General features: G+C 39.3%; 1 protein-coding gene across 8 annotated transcripts in view; it reads left to right on the top strand.

Annotated features, from left to right (window-relative positions):
• Positions 1 to 6,121: 6,121 nt before the first annotated feature.
• ZNF280D (zinc finger protein 280D) overlaps positions 6,122 to 23,964 on the top strand; it is a 50,036-nt gene continuing 32,193 nt past the window's right edge. For 2 of the 8 annotated variants that reach the window (XR_007206544.1, XM_048317481.1), the window contains exons 1-5: positions 6,122 to 6,214; positions 10,929 to 11,080; positions 14,839 to 14,904; positions 15,010 to 15,383; positions 21,188 to 21,305. Coding sequence is in view for 7 of the 8 variants with exons in the window: in XM_048317481.1 (XP_048173438.1) it covers positions 10,936 to 11,080; positions 14,839 to 14,904; positions 15,010 to 15,383; positions 21,188 to 21,305 (703 nt within the window). In the remaining variant the exon portion in view is untranslated. The other 6 variants (XM_048317483.1, XM_048317484.1, XM_048317482.1 and 3 more) reach the window with 6 other exon arrangements.

Here is a 23,964-nt window from a genome sequence, read left to right as displayed (position 1 = left end):
AAATTTTGAACAATATTGTGCTAAAGGAATATTACATTTAACAGATTTTCTTTCTTTATTGCCTATTCTAAGTTTTGGGGTTTTGGATGATGAGAAAATTCTGCTTAGAAGCTTAGTAATGTGTTTCTATGTTTATTCTTCAGGTATTTTTAATATCTTCCCAATAGCAACTCATTGAGAGGTAATGTGAGTTATTTTATGATTTCAAAGTAGAAATATCATTTATCACTTCCAGTACTATCTGCAATAGTTTAAAAGGTGCATTGGAACGTTGTACTTCTACAATGTTTTAACTCACTCTTTTGGAGTTGTCTTCTTCTCTTCTCTTCTCTTCTCTTCTCTTCTCTTCTCTTCTCTTCTCTTCTCTTCTCTTCTCTTCTCTTCTCTTCTCTTCTCTTCTCTTCTCTTCTCTTCTCTCTTCTTTTCCGGAATTATCCTCTTTTGTCTGCTCAAATGAATGTGGTTTGCTTGTGGGATCCTATATGAGCAATGGTTAATATTTTGCATGAGGTAATTAATTTTTACAAATCACAACAAAAGGAAGCATCACAGAATAAATTTTCACTTCCTGTTAACAAGGGCACATGCTGTTGGATATCTGTTCACCATATTTTAATGAACTACAATATCTATCTTGGTAAAATAACATATCTTTCTTTCTCTGACAAGGCTTGTGAGAGAGGCAAACCAATCTAACAGTAGGCTTCTTGCAGTATAGCTGTTGTCAGTATGACAACTGCTGTCAATAAGACAACTGCTCCAATAGATATATATTACTCACTTTTTTTTAAAAGCAGTAAATGTGACTGTAAACTTTACCCAGTAGTGTAATTTTTCAACAGGGGTCTCCAGGTCATTTGTTGAGTTGGTGTTATGTCACCTTTCATGCTATTTAAGGCTTCTGCCAATATAACAAAGTCTGGCATCAACTCAGTGGAACAATGTTCTTTACTACTGAATTACTTAATTGAGTGAAGTGGATGCAGAGGCTAAACCAAATAGCTGTTTGCTTGGATTTTCTTTACTACGTGGATTACACACAGCAGTAGACATTTTGGATTGAATTTCTTCAAATGGGAACGATAAAAATCCAATAGACACAGTGTATGCCCTGTGTCTCTGCTCTGAGAACTGGGTGAGCAGTTGCAATAAATGGATGTACATAGTATCATTTTTCCAAGACCAATTTCTTAAATAAAAACTAAATTATCTCAAGTCTTATTTCTTTATGTTAATCTACTGAACTTCTTTCAACCTGAAGTTACCATGAAAAACTGTCGGGAAAAAAAAATTTTAAGAAAGATTTTTCTTTTGCTTCCAAATGAAAAAACTGGATTCGTAGCTCTGTAGCCATTTTCACTCTGATACAGCTCATCCAATTCAAACACTTCTTGTAACTTCAAGCAGTTTAGACTGTTTTCATCTGGTGAGTTAGGGTAATGTTGACAGGAGAAATACATACATGCTGATGAGACACTGCCTCTCCTAGATGCTAATTTTTTATTATTATTCTGCATAATGATATGTTGGAAGTGTTTAAAAAGGTAATTTATGGTTTGGGTTGGTGTTTTTCTCCTCATTTACAGAAGCATACTTTTAAAGACTGGAAGCTTACGCTTTCTTCAGGGTTGCGTACTTTCATATTGTCTCAAAAAGGACACTATAAACATGTTACATGTGCCTAACAAGCATTACAAAATAATGTTATAAACAGATTAGATCACTCCTTAGTGTTTATACTTGTGCCAAATTCCTGAAGCTATGATACTGTAAGAACAAGCCACAGCAGACTAAATGCAATCAATTTTACAAGTGTACCTTATGGAATATATGAGTAAACCATACATGTGTTGAATAGTGTTTGTGTTGCAGATGTTCATTTAGTATCCGTTTGTGCATTCATAGTTACAGTCTTCCCATCTGAACATATCTATTCTAATGAAGCTTTGGCAGCAGCTACAGTTGCAATGTCATGCAGGTTGGTACTTGCTGTCTGTGTCTAGAGCCTCAAAGAGTAACAAACAATATTAAACAAACCCAAACTTCAGTGCTAATGAGCAAGACCTCCAAACTCTGCTACTGACATAAAAAATCAGGTTTTTTACTGACATACAAAATCAGGACGAGACAATTGCCCTCTGATTCCCAGATCACATTCAAATAGTGACCAGACACAACATGGAGTTTAGCAGAGTTTAAAATAAAAATAGTAATAAAAGAATCATCATTAGGTGTATTTGTCACTATAGTTTAGTAGTGCTTTCCCCAGTTCTTTTAACCTGCAACAAGCAATAGAAGCAGTTTGGACCATTGAGGGATACAGCAGTCAGTCAATTTCTCTGGCATAGATTGTGCTTTTTAAGACAAAACCCAGAAACTGATGAGAGATTGCTGTCAATACCTCTAGAGGCGAAGGAACGTCTCTTTAGCAAGTGAGTCCCAGGCCAATAGACAGTAATAACAGATGAAGTAATTCAGACTAGTTAACTTTCAAGCTTTGCTGTACTGCTATAGTCAACAGTGCATGCATGCTGCCTAACTGCATGAAATACAATTGTTCTATCAGCTTCTGCTAAGTTTTTCTTTAGAGTGTATCATATGTTTGCAGTTTTCCCTGGTTTTTTGGTTTTTTTTTTTTGTAATTATGGGGACTACTTACTATGCTTTATTAATTTGTGTTTTAGAGTTATGAATGCATATTAATTCTCACTTCATAAACTCTGGTTTGCTCCCATACCTCTGTGGGATGGTGTGAAAACATGACACTCAAACCAATTTGTCCAAGGACTTAGGGCTTTGCAGAACAGACAGTATGCAATTGTGCACCACTGGAATGCACAAACTTAATTACAAAAATGTGCAGAGTTGATATTCGTTTTGTTATTTCAGAATTTTTCAATGTTTTACCTTGTAATCTTAATATCCTCTTTATGTTTATCTTGCTTTAGAAGGAACATAAACACCTGCAATGATTTCTCAGTAGGTAGATTAGTAGTTGAAAATACATGTTTCATGTAAACGGACTACTGCTTAGAATAAGTTCCACTCTCTGGTTCCCACCTTTTGCTCCATTTTCTGCCAAATACTAAGAATATTTATTTCTCACTTTTTTCTTCCTTCTTTGGCAGAAGGGCACAATTTAGTAATTGTTTAACTACTAAACTGCAATAACAAAATGATTTAATGGCATAATCACTAAGCAGCAATTATTTAATTACTAACGGGTTTTTTTCTTCACTTCTCTAAGGTTCCAAACTACTCTGGAAGCATCTCAAGGCTAAAGATATTATTTAAAATGAATAGAATATTTTCCAGGCTAAACACAGTACTCAAATTTTAGAGCTTAAGTTCACACAGGGCTGGACACTTCACTTATTCATCTGAAAAAATACCTATATTTGAGAGAGAATTTACACTAACTAAACTGTGTATTTCTGAAGGCAGTTATGGTAGATAATACAACAATCAGTTGTGAGAAGTATGGGCTGAAGAAGTTGAGATATAGATTACATATGTTTAAGTTCTTTTCTATTATTTATCTTTAAAAATGACCAGAAATATTTTCATATTTTACTAAAGGATCATACTTTGGTGGTGGGTTTTGTTGTTTGTTTGGTTTTGGGGTTTTTTGATGTTTGGGTTTTGTGGTTTTGGAGGTTTTTTTGGTGTATGGGTTTTGTGGTTTTTGTTGGTTTGTTTTTGTTTTTTTTGGTTGTTGTTGTTGTTGTGGGAGTTTGTTTTTTGTTTGGGTTTTTTTTGTTAGTTGGTTCGTTGGTTGCTTGGTTGGTTTGAGGTTTTTTGTTTGGTTGGGTTTTGGTTTTGTTTCTTCTTTGTTTTGTTGGGTTTTGTTTTTTAATTAGTGTAGAATGGACAGCAAAACTGGAAAAAAAACCAAATTCAAACTCAGGAGCATTCTCAGTTGGTGGCCAGGGGGAGACCGCACTATAGACAAAAAGGCTTGAGAAAAACTGCATTTCTTAGTCACCTTTCGATTCAGAGATTTTCATATGCAAATTCCGAGGCGAGCGAAACCGCAGCTCTTGGAGGTGCTGTGCTCCAGGGCTGTTTTCTCCAGCGACTGTGGCTCCATTGCCGAGGTAGGGCTGTGTCCAGCAGTTCTGTGACATCCCACTGAAAATAATGGGAATGTTTTACTCAATAAAGCTTTAGAACAGTTGATCATGTATTTGATTGATATTTAACCCAGCGGGTATATGAGAACACAGGTGCACAACGAACCTTCAGTCTGAACAGCGTTTAGTATCTATGCTGCTCCGCTGACTGCAGCAGCACGCTGTGTGCTATATTCTCCGCTGTCTGTATTGGATGTTAACTCCGGGCACAGCTGTCCCTGGCTTTGTTCGGCCACAGGGCTGTGGGAAGTTCCTGGTGCTGCCGCTCGGGGGAAAGGCCTGACCGGCCCCCCGGGCTGCCCCGCGGCGGCACCGCCAGCTCGGCGGGGTCTGCGCCGGGGGCCCCGCTGAGGGGAACCGTGCTGGGCCCTGGGGCCCGTCCGGGACCGGGCCGCGTTTTTGAGGAACCCGTTCAGGGCTGGCAGCTCCGGGGGCAGCTGCAGTTGGAGCTGCAGGCTCAGCTCTGGGCGGGCAGGAGAGCTCCGGCAAGAAGCCATGAACTGCCGAGCCTTTGCCCAACAAATGGCCCGGGGACCTGCGGCCTGGCCAGGTGAGGTACACACAAAGACGTAGCAGGAACCAACGACCCCCCGACTTTTGTGCCCTTAGACTGTGAGGGTATAAAAACCCAGAGGGCCCTCCTGAGAGGCACCCAGCTCGAGTTGCTATTTTATTATTCAGTTTCTACACCATGATTAAATTATTTTAAGGATCAGGAAAGGATCAGGATGTCTGAGAGATTGCTATGTGAGACCTGTGGCCGAGCTGGTAAGGAAATGTGGTCTGTGTGAGTGTGGGAGGTGCAGCTACCAAGGGGCTTTGGTCCCAGCTCAAGTGGTGCAAATGTGACAGCCAGAGTGGTTCCTGGGTGGTGGAGCATACGATCTCAGAATGGTTTGGGTTGGAAGGGACCTTAAAGATCATCTAGTTCCAACTCCCCTGCTGTGAGCAGAGACATGTTCAATAACACCAAGTTGCTCAGAGCCCCATCCAACCTGGCCTTGAACACGTCCAGGGATGGGACAGCCAGAACTTCCCTGAGCAACCCATTCCAGGGCCTCACCACCCTCACAGTAAAGAATTTTTTCCTAATATCTAATCCAAACCTACTCTCTTTCATTTTGAACCCATTCCCCCTTGCCCTGCCACTACATGCTTGTGGTAAATAGTTTTGCTCCATCTTTCCCATAAATTCCCTTCAGGTACTGAAAGGTTGCAATTAGGTTACTCTGAAACCTTGTTTTTCCAGGCTGAACAATCCCAATTCTCTCAAGCCTTTCCTCATAGAAGAGGTCTCTGTACCTCTGATCAACTTGGTGGCCTTCTCTGGACTTGCTCCAACAGGTCTATGTCCTTCCTGTGCTTGGGACTCCAGAAATAGATGCAGTACTTGAGGTGGGGCCTCACCACAGTGGAGGGGAAGAATCTCCTCCCTCCCATGCTGCCCACACTGCTTTGGATGCAGCCCAGGCCATGTTTGGCTTTCTGACATTGTCTGACATTGACAGCTCATGTCAAGCCTTGAATCCACTTGCACTCCCAAGTCCTTCCTGGCAGGGCTGCTCTCGATCCATTCAGTCTTCAGCCTCTCTTGATACTGGCTGGTTTCCCTAATAGCATGGCAGTGGCCCTTTGTGCCCTCACCAAAGTGGTGAGCAGCCAGCGCAAGACTGGGCTGGGACTGCTGGGCATGAGGCCTGGCCCGTGGCAGCAGTACAGTACTGGGGCCTGAGGCCCAAAACCAGCAGCAGTTCCTGGTACTGGGGATATGAGAACCTGCGCATGGTGGCGGTGCTAGAGCACGGTGTGAGGCCCGGCATATGACGGGTACCGAGGTGTAAAGCCCGACACACGACGGCGGTGCCGTCCCGGGGTGTGAGGCCCAGCACATGGCGCCGGCCCCGCCCCGCCCCGGCCCCGCCCCGATCGCGGGCGCCGCGATGTCTCCGACCCGCGGTTCCCGTCAGGCAGCGCGCGGGGCCGCGGCCGCCCCCGCCTCCTGCCCGCGCTCCCCCGGCGGCGGCGGCGCTGCTGCTGCTGCTGCTGCTGCTGCTGCTGAGGTGGCGCCGCGCCCCGGCGAGGTGAGTGAGGCGCCTCAGCCGGCGCTGCCCCATCCCCCGCCGACCCGGGCGGCAGGGAGCGGCGGCCACGCCGCGGCCCCTACGGACGCGCAGCACGGTAAGGTCACCCCGCTCCGTGCCCCCGGCCCGCCCTGCCGCGCTCCCTGGGCGGCGGGAGCCGCGCTCGGCGGGGACGGGCACGGGGGGATTGTCGCCGGCGAGACCGGCGCCATCTTAGGTCGGAGCGCGGCCTGGCGTCCCCGAGTGGGGCCCCCGCGCTGTGAGGGCTCCCGCGAGCCGCCCGCGGGCCCCGCTGGCCCCGGCCGGTTCTGCCCTCGAGGGCGGCCCGGGCAGGGCTCGGTCCTCCCGCCGTTGGCCGCGCGGGGCTCTCTATGGGCCCCGGGCGTTAACAGCAAGAGCGGTGCTGGCGGCGGGGCTTGGCTCGGCCTCCTCCCCGCTTGCTGCGGTTCTGCCGTGCGGGCCTCGCCCAAACACGAGCCTGCAACCGGAGCCCAGTGCCGGCGGTCACCCGGCGCGGGGGGCGGGACGCAGGGCGGTCAGGCTGAAGCGGCAGCTGCTCGGCTGCCCTCGGGACTCCGCTGCTCTCACGGCCTGGCACCACCGCGGCTCGGCGGCGTGAGCTGCTGGCGGGCTGGCACCGCCGATATTGCCCTTCCCTAGGCGGAGCTTGTGCCTTCTCATGGCACAGAGGGCAGCGTTGGCTGGTGAGGTTTGTGTTTGAGGAAAGTTGGTTTATGTTTTGGTTTTTTACAATTTTCAGGTGCAGTTTCAGCTTGGTCATTGTTTCTTCGTTACTAAACAAATGCAGCCCTCGATTAAAAGCCAATTGTTCCCAGTCTCGGTGGAGCTGTGGATTGCACACCCTCATCAAATAATGTGGTGCAAATTTATGTGCCTGTATGGGACGTTATCTGAGAAATACAACGTGTAGTCGTCCATTGTATCATCTGTGTTGTAAATAAGATAACTTCTCTGGGCATTTGAAATGCAGGTATTAAAGTGGGGGGGAAAATTACTTGAGTAACAGATGATAGTCTTACGAGGCGTGGCTGAGGTCACTTGGTCTGTTCAGCCTCAAAAGAGGAGACTGAGGGGAGACCTCATTGCAGTCCTCATGAGGGGAAGAGGAGGGGCAGACGCTGATCTCTTCTCTGTGGTGACCAGTGACAGAACCCAAGGGAATGGTTTGAAGTTGTGTCAGGGGAGATTTAGGTTAGATACTGGAAAAAGATTCTTCACCCAGAGAGTGGTTGGGCACTGGAATAGCCTCCTTAGGGAAGTGATTACAGCACCAAACCTGACACAGTTCAGAAGAGTTTGGTCAATGCTCTCAGACACATGGTGGGATTGTTGGAGATGTTATGTGCAGGACTAAGAGTTGGACACTGTGATCTTTGTGGGTCCCTTACAACTCAGAATATTCTATGATTCTATTATGGAAGGGTGACAAGGCTAGTCTGAAAAATTTGTGGTTAGTGTAAATGTCCTCACTCTTTAAGCTCGCTATCAGTTTCATATTAGTTATTTGATTTTAAGCCAATCCAAGGAAGTTTTGAGTATTGCAAGGCTCACTTGAGCTTAACAGTGGAACAGATAAATTTCCATCTGAAGTAATAACTGTTTTTTCCAATAATTCTTAAGTCCCATTGGGGCTGCATCTACCGTGATTTTCTGTAGTGCCAGTTTCTGTCCATCCTTAGGGTGCTCTTCTACAGATCATTCTGCTGTTTTCACTACAGCTGTTACTCTTGATACATTTACTAACATTGTATCTTTTTTTGTTGTTTCTGTGTGAGACCTTTTAAGTCCTAACTTTAAAAAAAGAGGTTATAAATACAACCAGCTTTTAATAAAGTTAGGTATTTTTGAACCTAACTACCACCATAAAGATGGCTAAACTAGTGCTTCTAAAACAATTACTTTATCAGAAACTTGTTGCTGTTTTGTGCAACGAGCTCTCATTTTTTGTCTTTTATCAGGTTTTTAGTTCACCACTTTTCTAGTAACTATAATGGCGTTCCAGGGACTTGCAGTTTTGCAGATTGTTGGTTATTAGTGCCTGCCTGATGAACTTCCATGGCTATGCTTAGTTTTAGATGAGCAGTTGCTTTTAAAGCAATATCTTGACATAACCTAAAGATATTTTAAAAATGTTTTAAAGGACTTGTTCATGATTTTGATGCTTTACCTTACAATACTGGTTTCAACACTTTCTTTGAATCTATGCATACAGCATTGCATTGGAGTTTTGGATCTCTCAGATGCATGGACTACCTTTAAGGAAATGTGTGTATAAACATATATATGTGCTTATACATATTAAAAAATGAGGAAGATAAAGTCTATTGTCAGTCGGTTTGCTTTTCTTATACTGGTGTCTGCACCTCCGCTGGGAATATTTGAGCAGGATGGGGGAAGGATTCACGGTTGGTTTTGTCTTTGAGAGCAGCTGCTAGCAGGATTCCTAGAACACATTTTGTGGGTTAATGTAGTTAAAGAAGCTAAAAATTTGGAAGCTGTTTGTACTCTAAAAATGGATGTAGATGTTTCATTTGGCAATGGAGACCACTTGCAGGAGCTGTTCCTGCACACCTCCTCTAATCAAATCCATTACCCCCTACTGCAATCTTGATTGTTCAGGCTACAGATTTTTGACCTCTCAATTGTGCCAATAAAACTTTTACTGGGCCAGGTTATTTTTAACCTGCTCTGCTTCACACCATAGTTTTGTGCAAAGTCGTGCTGGCACAACTGAGGAAGCAGTGCAGGAGCCGGGCAGGAACTCATTAGGCCAGCTTTCTTCCCAGGAAAGAAGTAGTCAGGGAAAGCTTGGCTTCAGATTATAGCATTGAAATTTTAAAAATTAGGTTAAAAGATGTGAAATTAATCTTGATACTTGCCTTTTAAAAGCTGCTCTGCATTTTGAGTCGCTTTCCTGATTCATAAAATGAAGTATCTATAAGAGGTGTCACCAGTTACTTTGTGTCACTTTCTAAAAGCACATGGCTATGTTATCAAATTACTTTTAACTGTATTTAAGAAAAAAATCAGCTGTGTTACAGTGTAGGTGAGGTTATCACATGTGTCTTTTTAGAATTCGGCTAACATATAGATTGCTTGTGCCTATTTTGTGTTTTTAATATAAATTGCATTGCATCCTCCAAGCACATTTTATAATTTATTACTTTTTTCCCCTGAGGTCAAGTAAAATTAAATTCCAAAAATAAAAACTGCTCATTTATGTTGTCTGTTCTATAAAAGAAGTCTCTGAAATAGTAATTTATTTTGCCTTAAAGTCTGTTAAACTTCGTGTTATTAAAAAAAAAAATGTTCTAAAGAGTGTCCTACAGAAAAGAAATTATAGAGTTAAGCTTGATTCTCTTTCCAAGACCTGGCATGTAGCCCATGTCATCTCTGTCAAGTGGAAATTCACTTCAGAATCTTCCTTTTTTCCACATATAAGAATTTAGTTTAGTATCTTGTTCTCTTCTTTCCTAGCACCATGTCTAGCTTCAGCGCCCTAAACTGATGGAGGAAGCAAAGAAGGAGTTTAGCTTTGCTACTTAATTTTATCTCAAGACTTAACATGTGCTAACAGCAGCATTCCCATTCTCATACCAGTAGAGGATGATTCTGTCTGCTTCCCTGTGATGTTACAGACTAATTATTTCTGCAGTCTTATTAGATTATTGGTACTCTGTAAAGAAATAGCAAAGTTTCTTATTTATTGTTCTGTTCAGAAATACTTTCAAGATTATGTTAAAGAATGTTAAAAGAAAGAAGAAAACTTTATTTGCCATCTCTGTTCATTTAAAAAACAAATAAAACCAGTTGTGATAGGAGATGCTGGTATTAATTTGGTTAATTCCAAAAGGTGCATATTTTTCTTTACTGTATTTGTACATGAGTTATTTTTACTGCAACAGAAAGTCTACAGGCATGAGGGACTCTAATGAGATATATGAGAAATTTTTATCGAGTCTTAATTGATAATGAAAGCAGTATGCAATGCATTGTAGGTATGGCTTGGGGATTTTGCTGTTGTGTAGTTTTTTTGTTTCAAATGTTTTTTGTGGGTAGTTTGCTTGTTGTTGATATTGTTTTGTGGGTTTTTGGGAATTTTGTGTAGGTTTTGTTGGGTTTTAAAGAAAATGTGACCGTATGGGAAGCCCAGGCAAAATCTTGGAGAATTCCGGAGGCTGTGGTAGGTTTTGGATTAGGGTGGGGTTTTGTTTTGTTTATGTTGGGTTTTTTAAGATGCAAAGAGAATAAAGCTGTGATCAGTGTTTCACTAAGTCAGTTGTGCCAGGTAAATTATGTGCTTTGTAGAAGGCCCTTCACATTTCTTGTGAATTACTTACCTGGAATAGTATTTTTTAGAAGATACCTTTCACTGTGGCTTCCACTGAGGCTTCCTCTGATAGTTACTGGTGTTTTATACCAAAATAGGTTAAATTCTGTGGAAGATGTCTTTGGTCTTTTCTCTTCAATAGGAAAGATGAGCATTCAAGTAATTGTCAGAATGGTGATGTGGCATCAGTCTTTGAAGATCTCTTGTATCAGATCATGTTTGATCTATAAAGAACAGGAAGGGAGGGAGACCATTCTATGGGAATTACTGAGAACTGCAGTATTCCTTACTGAACAGTGAAGCATTTCATGAAAGTACTGATTGTTTGCCTATGTGTGTTTTTTGGTTTTTTTTACTGTCTAGTCTCAAGATGGCAGAATTATTTATGGAATGTGAAGAAGAAGAGCTAGAACCCTGGCAAAAGAGAGTGAGAGAAGTGGAAGAGGATGATGAGGATGATGATGATGAGCCAATCTTTGTTGGGGAAATCTCAAGCTCGAAGCCAGCTACTACATGTAAGACAGCACTTTTCCATAATTTAAAACAGAAATTTCAAGGTATAGAAAGTTAAACTTAGTTTGAAAGTATAGAATTTTCAACAGTATGACTTAAGAAATTCCACATCTTAAAGCTGTACGTCTGTCTCACTGAAAATTAGAATTCTTAAGAAATTCTATCTGAACCCCAGGTTCTGGTTACCTCTAACCGTAAATCTCTGAGGTCAAAATAAGGACATTTGAAGGTTTTAGCATTAGTGACAGAGTTTAGAAGCCAGTATATACAAGGCTGAAACCATGCATGCAATTGCTCTCGGTATAGTTAATATTTAGTTATATATTTGGGAGTCTCTGCCTGCTAAAAGAATATGCATGAATTTAAGTCTTCCTGTTACAGTCTTTTTTTTTTTTCCCTCCACCCCTCATTTCATATGTTGGTGAACATCATTCTGGCAAAACCAAGGTAACTGCGTTAAGTGTCTGTAGTAAAAGCAGAATCTGGAAAGTGATTAATATGAAAATTCTGAAAATTTCACTTCATCTGTGAAGTAGGAGATTTTTTTATTGATAAATTTACCCATCCTTTGTGAAATAGAGAGGTTTTTTTCATCAAGTTCTGGAATTTTCTCCTAAATTCAGGCAGTGCAGGGAGTGAGGTTAGGTGGTTGTGATGACAGGAGATGTGTCTGGATTCCACGTTTGTCCTATGCTTGGGCTTTGGCAGGTAAGTAAAGAGGAACATTTCTTTTTGTTGTTACTTTAATTAACTTTAGTAATTTTTGATTTCTGTGTATCCATCTTGTATCAATTTTCAAGAGCTTTGACCTAAGGTTTCCTTAGCAGTCACATACCCAAGACTTTGCCTGGTAAGGTTTACTGCTCGCAGTTTCTGCCTCATCTCTGCTATGCTTGTATCCAAGATTTCCTAGTAGTTTTCTGAAGGTCTGTAATTTGCAGTGAAGGATCTCAAGACACAATGTTACACTAGACTGTCTGTCACACTGTTGCATGGATTTCAGAGCTGTTATTAGCTGTTCAGTCCTTTTATTTCACAATACTTTCATCTTGTATCTATTACTTTGTTGCTCACTAGGATAGTAAGTTTAAGGCTTCTTACACTAGGTTAAAAAAGTGGAAGCATGATTTTAAATATTAAAAGAATACTGAATCTGATACTTAAGTTCTCTCACCTGAAAATATTTTTTAAGAGTATTTTAAAAATACTCTGGATACCCTGAAAAATGTGAAGAATATTTTAAAATTATTCTACATTTTCTGCAGTTACAAACTTTTAGAATGTCTGAAATACATTCTAACTGTTTTCTGGAAGGTCCAGAGACCTCTGATTGCTGTTGGTCATTGGCAATAGGTCATGGCATAGGACAGCTATTAAGGCACTAGCATGTGTTGTAACAATAAATATGCCAAGTTTGATTGCAATTGTTGCTTCAAGATTTTTTTGTAGTCAAAGGATAGAAATAATTCAGGTGAAAACTATAATTTTGGTATGATTCTGTGAACTTCAAGAACTTTGGTAAAAGATAGAGACTTAAAATATTTGCTTCTTATTCTAGTGCTGTCGGTCCTGACACAAGTAAAATCACTTATGGTATGACTTTTTACTTTATCTTCTTTCCTTCCTTTTCCTCAACTTTTCTCTTTTTAATCTTCTACTTCACTATCAAAAACAGCTATGGAAGAATGGCCTCAGTTCTTCTCTGGTTTGTAAGTAGTACTACCTGGCACTAGTCAGGCTTCAGTTTGTTATTGGTGATAGGCAAGATACCGTGAACTCAGCTTCGCTTATCACTGTTTAGTTTGCACCTGATCAGATGAAATATTGATGACAAATAGAAACTCACGTGTAGGTCTTAATTTTTTTGAAAGGTGTAGTTTCTACAATGCTTGCATTTTCTTAACCTTTTCCTGCAAGTACAATTGCTAGTTTTTGTACAGACTGTGTGGAAAACTTGAAGGAAATAGTTAAAACTCCAACTTTGACCTGCTGGCGGAGAGTGGTGTAGAATCAAGTGTCCCTCCTGATGTACAGGGGGATTATTTTGGCTGAGATGAAAAGTAGTTCACACTTTGTTCCCTTTACCTTTTTCTGCAACTGCTCATTATTCTTACGGTTACCACTTGTTGTTCTTGCTTCCTTTTTCATAATGATACAAGCCTGTAATTTGTTACTGCTTTAAAATGTAATTCTGCATGTCAGCATGCTTATGCTTCAGTGGTGTTTTACCTGAACAGGACAAATAACTCTTTGATGGAAGAGGGGAAAGTGCACATCAAGCCTGTGATGAATTAGTTGAGTTGTGTAAATGTAGTTTATAATTTCAAATAACTGGTTTCCTGTAATGTTCTTTTTAAAAGCAGTAAAACTTGCCTTAGTAAATTAGCATGTGTCCACATCAGACTGTCTTGACTATGCTTTGTGAGACCTAATTTTCAGGATAGCTTTTCTTTTGTAGGTAATGATACTTTAATTTAATTTCACTCTGGAATTCATATATGAGGTATAGATTTGTTAACAATCACAAAATGTATGAGTTCAGCTAAATACCAAAATAATTTAATCATTGTTTGTAGTTACTGTTATGTTGAAGTAAATATAGTATTACTGTTACAGGACCAAATTTCATCATATCTTAAAAAATGCAAGCCTGTTTAAATATGTTGGTTGCAGCTGCTTTTTTGTTAGTGTGATCTAAATGCAGGTGGCAGGTTGAAAGCTGTGATCTTCGGAATTCTACTGCTATTAGATTTATTTATCAACTTGAGAAATGTATACTAATGAGCCATTGCTGGTGGAAATAGCCTTAAGGTTATTAAACACAATGTGTAGATACTCTAATGTGTGTTGTTTGAGAACCTGATGTAATTTGACCCTGGTTTGAGAAGTTACTTCAAGCCTTGCTGGTTAGATATTGGAGAATCAATCTAATTTCATATGCATATTTTCACAGGTCAGAGCGAGCAACTTGTCATCAACACTAGTGGAATTAAGAATCTGGGAGTAGAAAAGTATTTTGATTTGATGAGTATTTTTGTAATGTTTTGAAATTGTCAGAAACCTCAGACTAAGTCATAAAATGTCAGGGACTATCAGTGGCGTTAGTTAGGGAGTAAATGTAATTTAAGAAATTGCATGTGCTTCTGCTGAGCTAGAACTCTGGACACAAATTACCATGTAGGATATGTAAGAAAATCAGTGCTCTTGTAATGCAATTCCAGTATGACTCCTTTGGCTGCTGATCTGTTGATTTTCCTTTCACATTGGAAAATGGCTATCATGAAGTCTAAAATCCAGTTTGTAAGTGCTGTATTTTGCTAATACAGAAGCAAATTGTGTTACTACTGGTTTAGGGAAAATGCATCCTTTAATGTAGAGCAGTTCTAGTATTTGGGAAACATTACATACATGTGAGAAAGAGATGTAAATAAATGCACTATAATCAGCAAATTAAAATGTTAATGAAATGTCCTTTTTTTTGTTGTTGTTTGTACTCTTATGTGTGTGTTGATCTGTCTCCAAGAAAATGAACACTGAGATTCTTAAGCAAACTAGCTTAACCAAAGAGGAGTGGAAGATCGTATCCTAATTTGTACAAATTACACTTGGTTTTACCAGGTTTTTGTTGTAGAAATAGTATTTTAATTTATAAGTCAAATCCTAATTGGCTCAATTAATGTATATGAATACAGCTTTTAAATTTGAAAAGCAATGAAGCTATTAATTTATTTGCAATTAAGATAAATGTAACTTTTGACAGATATATTGAACAGAGTCAACCTCAGCTCTCCACGAAGGGGGATACAGAATGGTGCACCCAGTAGAGGTACTTTATTGTCCTAATATGGTAATTAAAACCAAAAAAATCCACAACACTTATGAAACATTGGATTGCAGAATTATTTAAAGATAACTTTGGAATCCTTTGCAGCAGGTCCAGTCACTACATTCAAGTCTGAGAGTCAGCATTACACGACGCCTGCCTCCAGCCCCGGTGCCGTGCCTGCTCTGTCAGTCTTTCCAACTGTCCCCAGACCTGCGACTGGCTTGGTGGGAGTTCAGCAGTTGGCTGTAGCAGTGAATGTTTCAGGAACTTCACAAATACTGCAGAGACCAGTTGCTGGATGTTTGTCAACACAGCAGATGCCTGGGTCAAGTTCTGGCATAACACAGCCTGTTAGCAGACCTGTAACCATTCCAGTAACAACACAGCCAGCATCAAGAAATATCACAGTTCCTGTACTGGCTCAACCTGTATCCAGGCCAGAGACTACTGCAACAGTGCAGCCTGTGATACTCAATCAGGTAAATCTTTATTCATTTAAAATGTAAGAGGTATGATTACTTTTGGAATAAATTAATGAAGAACATACTGACTCAGCCTAGTGTTTTAAAGATCTGGACTAGATTATAGACTGACTAGCATTACGTAAACTGCAAAGATGCTAGGACCATAACCTTGCACTGGTAAATTAAAATATATATTGGGAAATACTGATTTGGAAGACTCAAAGATGATAGCTTTAGTAAGAGTAAAATGGCATTAAATGAAAATCCTAGATGCTAGAGAAATTACTACTGTTTAGATTCTTTGTGTTCTGTGGAGAAATGATGCAAATTCATTCTCTAAATTTTGCAGATTTCTTTGCTCAGAGATGGATCCTCTGTATTGATAAAATAATTTCATTTTTAAATAGCTTGCATTTAGTGTGTAAAGCAACTTTGTGGGTTTTCCACCTGTTTTTTACAGTGCCTTGCTTGGGATTTTTGGTTCTAAAGAGCATGCTGTAGTGGTAGCTCCTTAGAGAGTTTTGCTTTTCATTCATGTGGCACAGGAATGAAAACATTGTGAAACAATAGTATGGTAAAAATGTTTAAGCAACCAAAAGTTGCACGATCAGCAGTTGAGACAATTTGGCAACATATTTGTTTTGCTTGAAAAGCCTAAGGGAATTGTGCACTTAGGTCATGTATCATAGACCTTCCTAGTTTGCCACAGAGCCCCAGAATGTTGCCATGAAGGAGTTGAGTTAGATGCTGGTTTTGTTGCATTATCTATTGGACACATGTGAGAGAAAGAATGAGGATTAAAATTCCATATTTGTATGAGATAAACTATGATGCAGTACCTTTATTGAAAATAATTTACGCTGAAACTGTTCAATGTGCCTATAATACTAGCTACTATGTCAGGTTAAAATGATGCCTTACAGTACACACCATCTCAGTTGTCCATGCAAATAGCCATACCTGAGGTTGTTTCAGTTGTTAGTCTTTTGGTGTAAATAAAAATCATGCAGCCTAATGGATTCTGCATTTGCTGAGCAGGGCGATCAGTCTGAATGAACAGAGTTAATTAGGCCATTAAAACATACGGACTGGAATTGGGTGTTCTTAAGACTTGTGGATGAATAATTGCTGATGAGAGGCTGTATTTTAAGAAAAACAGAATTAAAACAATGCAATGTAATCATTGCCTATCAACTGGCTTGCTACATCTTTGGCAAATTCAGTAGGAAAAAACTCATACTTGCCGATTTTGAGTCTTCAGCAGTTGATTGATAGTTTGCAGAGAGAAATTGTGGATGTGTCTGGTGAAGTGGCTTAGCTAAATTGGTCTGTCACTGTTAAGAAGGCCTAAGAAATGATATAATTAAAAGTCCAGATATCAGTAGGATATCTAGGTTGCTTCTTTAGTCCTCTTAAACCTGTCTTTTTAAAGCAGGACAGATTAATACAGGAAGGATTGCTACTTTACATGATGTATACACATATTTCAAATCTGTGAATTTTTTTACAAGTTTACTGATGACATCGTATGCTTTATTTAAATCCTTTAAAAATGTGCTAGTATGTCCTGCAGAGTATTTACTGCAAAAGAAAGCCCTCTCCTTTACTTCCCTCACACATACATGCTCATGTTTTTCTTCTAACAGACAAAACTGGTTAGGGGCTTCTGCATTGTTTTTATGCCAAAACCTCAGAGTAAACAGAGGTAGGAAAGCCGAACTTTTCCACGGGGTATATGTAAGCTGCATGTAGCTCATCAAGACAGTGATTTCCTTTAAAGAAAGCATGCAGAGTGCATTTCTTTTTGTGAGACTTCTTTCTCATTCATTGAGTTTATTTATGTCACAGATGAGGCTTTAGTTAAGTGTTACTTTGTCAAAATCTGCAGGTTGTTTTTCCATGGCAGAGTAGAGAAACAGCTATTTGAAGAAGTTGCAGCCTGAAATAGGACATGGAAAAGGTTCTTTAACTGTGTATTAATCAGTTCTGTCTATTCCAGGTTAGACTGACATGCTTTAGAAAGTAATGCATCCTTTTCTGGGATAACCAGTGCATACAGATTCTGTGGTCTCTTAAAACTTCTGCTGTTAGTTGAAATTATCGTCTTTTACAGTTTCTTTACAGTGCTGACATTTTGATCATGGTTTTCATGAGCTCTTAATTTTTTTAAAGCATCTTAAATGTAACATACTGTGTTTTGGATGTTAAGAAATTCTTGAGTACCTTTAGGAAGTTTTGTTTGTGGTTTTTTTCCCTTGCTTAAGACGTGGTAAATCTTCCATCTCTTCAGCTTAACTTTTCTAGATTCAGAACTGTATTTTCACTTTCAGCATTATCTAGAATTTGTTTTCTTGTTTATATTGTTATTACTACTTGAGGATGTTACACTTTTTATGGAGGAAGAAGCTTGGTTGATGTGCCTTTTTCTTGAGAGGTACTATAGTTTAGTTTCTTGGGCAAAGTTCTGTGATTTTTTTAATCACTCCTGCTGTATTGTCATTTGCTTTCTTAGTGTTATGTGTATACTACCTGTATTTTGGCTCATGTCCTTGGTTTGAATTTTCTTCATTCAAGAGCTCTTTAGGGTTTTTTGGATTCCTCAGCCCCTCCCCATCTAGTGTTTGTTTCACTGGGGGCTGCTGTTTTATAATGATGATTTTCTGCCTTGGGCTTTCTGTGACATTTTTGTTCACACATGTTCTGTTTCTTCCCAACTTCGTTCTTCCCAAGTGACAAAAGTTTCAAATAAGTTTTTCTGGGGAGTGTTTGTCATTTGGATCTTCAGCTTCCAGGTGTTGAAACTTACCTTTGAAGATACCATGTTGTGAAGATCACTGTGAGGTATGACTGACTAGACACTGGCAGGACCCCTTTTTAGCTGAGCATCCTTCAGAGTGCCTTTGCATTCTAAATACACTGCAATATTTTTTAATCTTAGGATCAAAAGATTTTTTTCTCTGGGAACTGGTTGCCTTTGATTGCCTACTGGGTTGAAACACCTCCTCAATTTCTCAACAGATCTATAATTTGGCTCTTGTCAATATTTGGTATTCCAGTTTTATCATTGAAATACCCCTTTCCAATCACAAGCTTGATTTGCTGACTTCCTAAGTAAGTCAGTCTATTTTTTTGTGTTGTTACTGTACTACATGCTACGTACTAACTGCTGTGCAGTTCCAGAAATTCAGAGATGATTTTTATTTCAGTCATACAGTTTACAGCAGTTTTAATTCAGTCAGAGCTACTGTTGCATTTCATAGCATAGGACTATCCTCTTCTTTAAGAAAAATTTGTCCTTAGCAGTGAAGATGTTCCATAATTCAGTGTTCAGAATGCTCTCCACTAAGCTACAGCCAATTCTCTTTCCCTTAACAGGCACTTTCTTCAGTTAGTGTGATTCAGGTTCTGGTTGTTCCTACGTAATTTTGAGAGAACAAAGGTCCAGTACTATGCACTGTGATTTTTCAGGGTGGGTTTGGTTATCAGTTACCGTATGGGCTTCCACAGTCAGAAAATCTAGGATGCAGACTATGAACCCAATATTTTCTCTAGTCCTTTAGAAAATTAGAAGTAGTGGTATATTACTTCACTTTGCTTGAGCCCTAGGAAATTAACTTATGAAGATGTAGGGTTTTGCCTTTCTGCATGTGAGAGCACCTGTACATGTTAGCTTGATTTATTTTTTGTTTCATCAACGTGGTAAGGCTGTTTTGTTTTGGTTTTTTTTAAATATTTTTGTTTCCTAAAGCATTGGACAGTATTGGGGGGGGTTTGTATGTAAAATGACAGAGCCAAATTACATTAAAATAATACTTGTGAACAGAAAAGGACTTTCTGAAAATTAGGGGATGGAGTTTTCAGTGTGTCTGTTTTTACCTTTTTTTGCTTGCTGGATATGTTTAATATATACTGGGGAGATGTTCCCATGCCATCAAAATACCCAAACTATGATCTTGATGAAAATTAAAATGTTGGCAAATAAAAACAAAGAAACTACAAACTAGTAAGAGATGCAGAGTTTGTATGTAGCTGTTGCATTGGTCACATTTCAAATATAAATGGTGTGCACAGGGCGTTGCACTCAGAGCCCGCCACAGGTTTATCCCCTGAGCATTAGTTGTGCTTGAGGTGTGTCCTGCAGGCTGAGCTGCTTTGCTTGTCCTTTCATTGGCTCTTCTGAAACTGCTGTGACTACAGTAACACCTCTATTGTGACTGCAACTCATGTAGTTGTTACTCATAGCAAATACAACACAGGCATTTAGTAACTTTCCACAGCTACTCCTGAACATCTATCTTTAATTTGGTTTGAGTGGATTAGGTGTCTCACCAGAAGAAAGAATAGCTCTTTATTAAGGTCCTGAAGGGTCTTCAGTTAAGGAGATGTGCAAGAAAAAGGCAGGTTGGGGAGCAGCATCTTTCTTTTTGTTCTGGTATTTAGGAGTCCTAAATCAGATTATCGTACCTGATTGTGTACTTGTGCTCCTTCAGCTTTATTTCCGTTCAGTTTGGTTAACATGGTGGTAGTTAAAAACCACTGATGACATGGTCTCTGTATGTGTATTAGGTGTTTTTCCTCATTTGTTTATTTTTTTTTTTATTTTAGGAAAATAGCACTATTGTCAATTTTTTTTGTTTCACAGTACAGCTTGATGAAGTGTAACCATTTGAATTATTTCAGAGTTGAGATTGCCAATACTTTTCCATTTCTACCTTAGTATTAAATTAAACCTAACTATTGTGTTTTCCTTAACTGCTTATTGCTATTCCTGAAAATATTTCATATTTCAGATTGTGCTAGGATGAATGGCCTATTAAAATGTCACTAGTATTGATGAATCTTGAAAAATGTTTCTCCTACCTCACCCTCTTAAGTTTGAATATTTGTAAAGAGAGCTAAATTTCATGTTTCTTTTTCCTCCAAGTGTTACCTATTGGGTGATCAGTGGAATTGTTTAGTTTTAACAGTTTCCAGTGCTGGAGACAAGAAATGTGGACTATTTAGTTTTTTAGGTTATATGTACTGAAGGGCAAACCTTTTAAACTGAAGGATAAAAGAATACCTGTACTTGGAGATGCACAAAACTTAATTTAACAAGGTGCTGGGAAACATGAACCAGCTTTTAGGTTAGCTGGGCTTTGAAAAGAGGGTTTGATTATATTCTTTTCATAAATCCTTACAAAATTACTCTACATAAAAGAAAAAAACCCTTGATGATATCAGGAATGAGTGCCCTTCCCAGTCAAGATGCTATAGACACCCCTTACTTTCATTAAAGCTTGAGCACTTTGTAGAATTTGATCTTAATATCACCTTGCTTTGAGAAGCTTCTGTTTGCTACAAGTTTGTGCTACTTTTTGAGTTCTGGTTTTCGATCTTTTAAAATGCAGCTAGGTGTTACGTAGGAGTAACAGGCAAATGCCTGAGTTTAGGTTGAAGGAATAAAGTATTTTGTCTCTTTGAAAGATAATCAAGTATAATTTGAAACGTCATCAGACTTTTTGAACAAAATCATTTACAATTAGCAATTCAAACAGATTAGTGATATTTCATTAAATGGTCTTTCACAGGACTTAGGATTGTTCTTACTGTTCTGAATACACAGCTATGAAAAATTAACAAACACTGGTGAGAATTGCAACCTTAGTGAAGTGTCAAAAGAAACTATTTTGGGGAGATTGTAATGAACTTGATTTTCAGTTGAGTACTTCTGAGTACTTTTAAGCAATCATATGTTTTTAAAATAAACCCTTTGAAGCTTGCAAGTAAAAAAATATTAAACCTCAAATTTCTTTTCCCTCTTGAAAATATCTTATTAGGATTATATTATGGATTCTCCACCAGATGCACCAGATAATACATCTGGTATACTGTTTGGTGTGAGACAGAACTCGGGAGTTCCACAGTACCAGACTGGGCCAGCAGTGAATGTAACAGGTGGGTATAACTGTAGTAGTTGATAAGAGAAAGAAACAACCTGCTGTCGTTTAACTCTAGTGCAGATCTTTGGGTTACAACTTCAAATAGGATTTCTGGAATATAGTATAGCTACTTTTTTCTTCCCCCTGTACATAACACTGTATAATGTTTAATTAAATAAACTTTGGAGTCTTGTGTTGTCAGACTTTGCTTTTCAGTGCATTGGACTGACTATAAAATCAACTGATGTCATCTTATAATGCTCATTTAGGTGGGAAAAAGCATTGCCAGATCCACTGTATCTTTATTGACAGGTAAGGGTTTGTTTTCAATGTATTCATTGCTCTTTGGCCAGTGGGAATAGGAAAGACTGTTAGCAAAAGAGGGGCTGTACAGTACCTGAAGAACTGAGTCTGCTGGATGGATTCCCTGTGATGTTGATCTTGGTTTTCTGACTGCTATATGCAGGAGTTGGAGTAGATGGGATCAAAAGGATCATTCCTGAAAAGGAAGGGAAGGGAGAGAGCATGTAATTTGACAAAAAACCCTCTTTTTTCAACTAGCTAAACTGTATTCCAGCAGTAAATATTTAACCTACTTAAAAACCTACTTTTGTGTGTGTGTGTGTCACAGCAGATGAAATAGATGTGAAGCATGCAGTGTATTCAGTCTCAAGAAGGCTATAACTTGGGACTTCCCTCCTCCTTTTTGAAGGATTGTACTTTTGTGATAACTGGCCAGAATCCCATTATTCTGTCTATAAGTTATGGGTGACAATGACTTCTGATTCTTCCCTGAGGTGACTGGCTAAGTGCAGTGAATGGCCTTACTGGTCATGCTAAGAAGTTACGTAGGACAGAGGGATAGCTAGTTTGCTCAGCTTCATGTGATGATTTTGCATTTTTAGTTTAGTTATTCACTCCACATATGTGTTGATGAAGGTTTAGTAGTGTATTTTCTTGCTTGTGTCCAGCCATTCTGTTGGTGTTATTCTTGTCTTGGGTTAAATAGCTTTTCGTCAAGTAAGGAAATGGTTTGTATTTTGCAAATGGTTCAGTATTCCAGCCCTTGTTGTCCAAATAATAGTTATTAAAGTTTAATTGTTTGTGGGTTTAAGTTTTTTAACTTTGGAGACTTGCTTGCTTACTTAAAAATTACTCGTATTAGTCTCTCACAGAGAAAAAAATAAAATGCTTAAAAGCATTGAGGATTGCAATTCAAAGCATTTTAAATGTGCCATACTTAGTCTATGTTTATTTCTGTAAGATGGAAATAGGATTTGAAAGTTAAAATAAAAGTTTTATTACTGTGGATTGAAACATGAATATTGTTATGACACAGAAGGCAAATTTAAGATAAATTTTACTTTGCGAGAAGGAAGTGTCTGTGTATTTTGTGGTTTGGCTTGCTTGGTGAGGCCATGTAATGAGATTACATTCAAGTTCATGTATGCCAAAACCTACTTGCCTGTGTTGGTGCTATGCTTCCCTAATTCATATGCAGCACTGTGGGCACGAGACATTCTGGAATATGGTATTTAAAAACAAAATCCTTTTGGGAACTGGCCTTTGATACTCTGCAGGACAATTTAACTTATGCATATGGATCACTAAAGACATTTTTTAGCTCAGTATAGAAAAAATATTTATTTTTGAGGTCTAAGCGGGGAAATGACAGGTTGCTAACCAAGCATCTTGTTAGACTGCTAAATAGGTGGTGGTGTTTGGGTAAACAGCATTGGTAGCTCTTACCTGCAGGTCAGATGGCACTGGGGATGTATGTAAAATGTAGCTGGCTTTCTGAGAATATTGTGAGAATGTTCTTCCACAAACTTCACTCACTTGGAGTAATGAGAAATTGCTGTAACTGAAAGATCTGTTGTGTGGAGTTGACTGGACTGCATCCATGAGTTCATAGCTCCTGATTAACAGGAGGTGTTGGTGCAGGACAATGCACTAGAGGCCTGAAGCAATTTGGCTTTCCTGTGCCTATTCTGTTATCACGGTACATTTGGTGCTTTTATTCCAGGTTACTATTTCTAATGTCTTTTTTCAGCATTTATAAAATCAGGCCCAGCCAGCACAGATGCACAGAGCAACATTAAGGTTTTTACAGTGGTGTTGTGTGTTCAGAAACCTGTCTGTGAGGTGGTGCTGCAGCAGTATACTTTGCTGCTGCTTTGTCTTCGTGGATGTGGTACACAGGAATATTGTGTGTATAAGGATAGCCGACTGCTGGATAGTAGCTACAGAAGGGTTCACTAATAGCACAAAGTGACCAAACAAGAATTGTTTGGCTGCTGCTTTTCCCTGCAGTCCTGAGTACTTGGAGTGCCCGTGGTCTGCTGTGTAGAGGATTGGACAAACTAGTCTGGAACGTGGGTGATACAAGGAATTCTTGTGTCCACACTCCAGCTGAGAGAGGCATTTTCATGATAAGAGGGGTCAATCTGATTTATACCAGCAAGATATTAAATACTACTTGGAGTTCATGTGATTAATTTTCAAAATAGGCCTAATTTTTTTTTACATGAACCAACAACAGAATTAAAATGTAAACCTGTGTATTCTTCTAGTATTACAGTTCTTTTGAGAGAATTTATTAATCAGAGTTGTATAGACCAAGACTACTTGCCTTTATCAATATATAAAAGAGTCTTCAAAATTTTTATCACAGA

Source organism: Corvus hawaiiensis, chromosome 13, assembly GCF_020740725.1.
Source record: "Corvus hawaiiensis isolate bCorHaw1 chromosome 13, bCorHaw1.pri.cur, whole genome shotgun sequence".
Lineage (NCBI taxonomy): Eukaryota > Metazoa > Chordata > Aves > Passeriformes > Corvidae > Corvus > Corvus hawaiiensis.
Note: the sequence above shows the minus strand (reverse complement) of the source record. Positions and strands in the feature narration are given on the sequence as shown.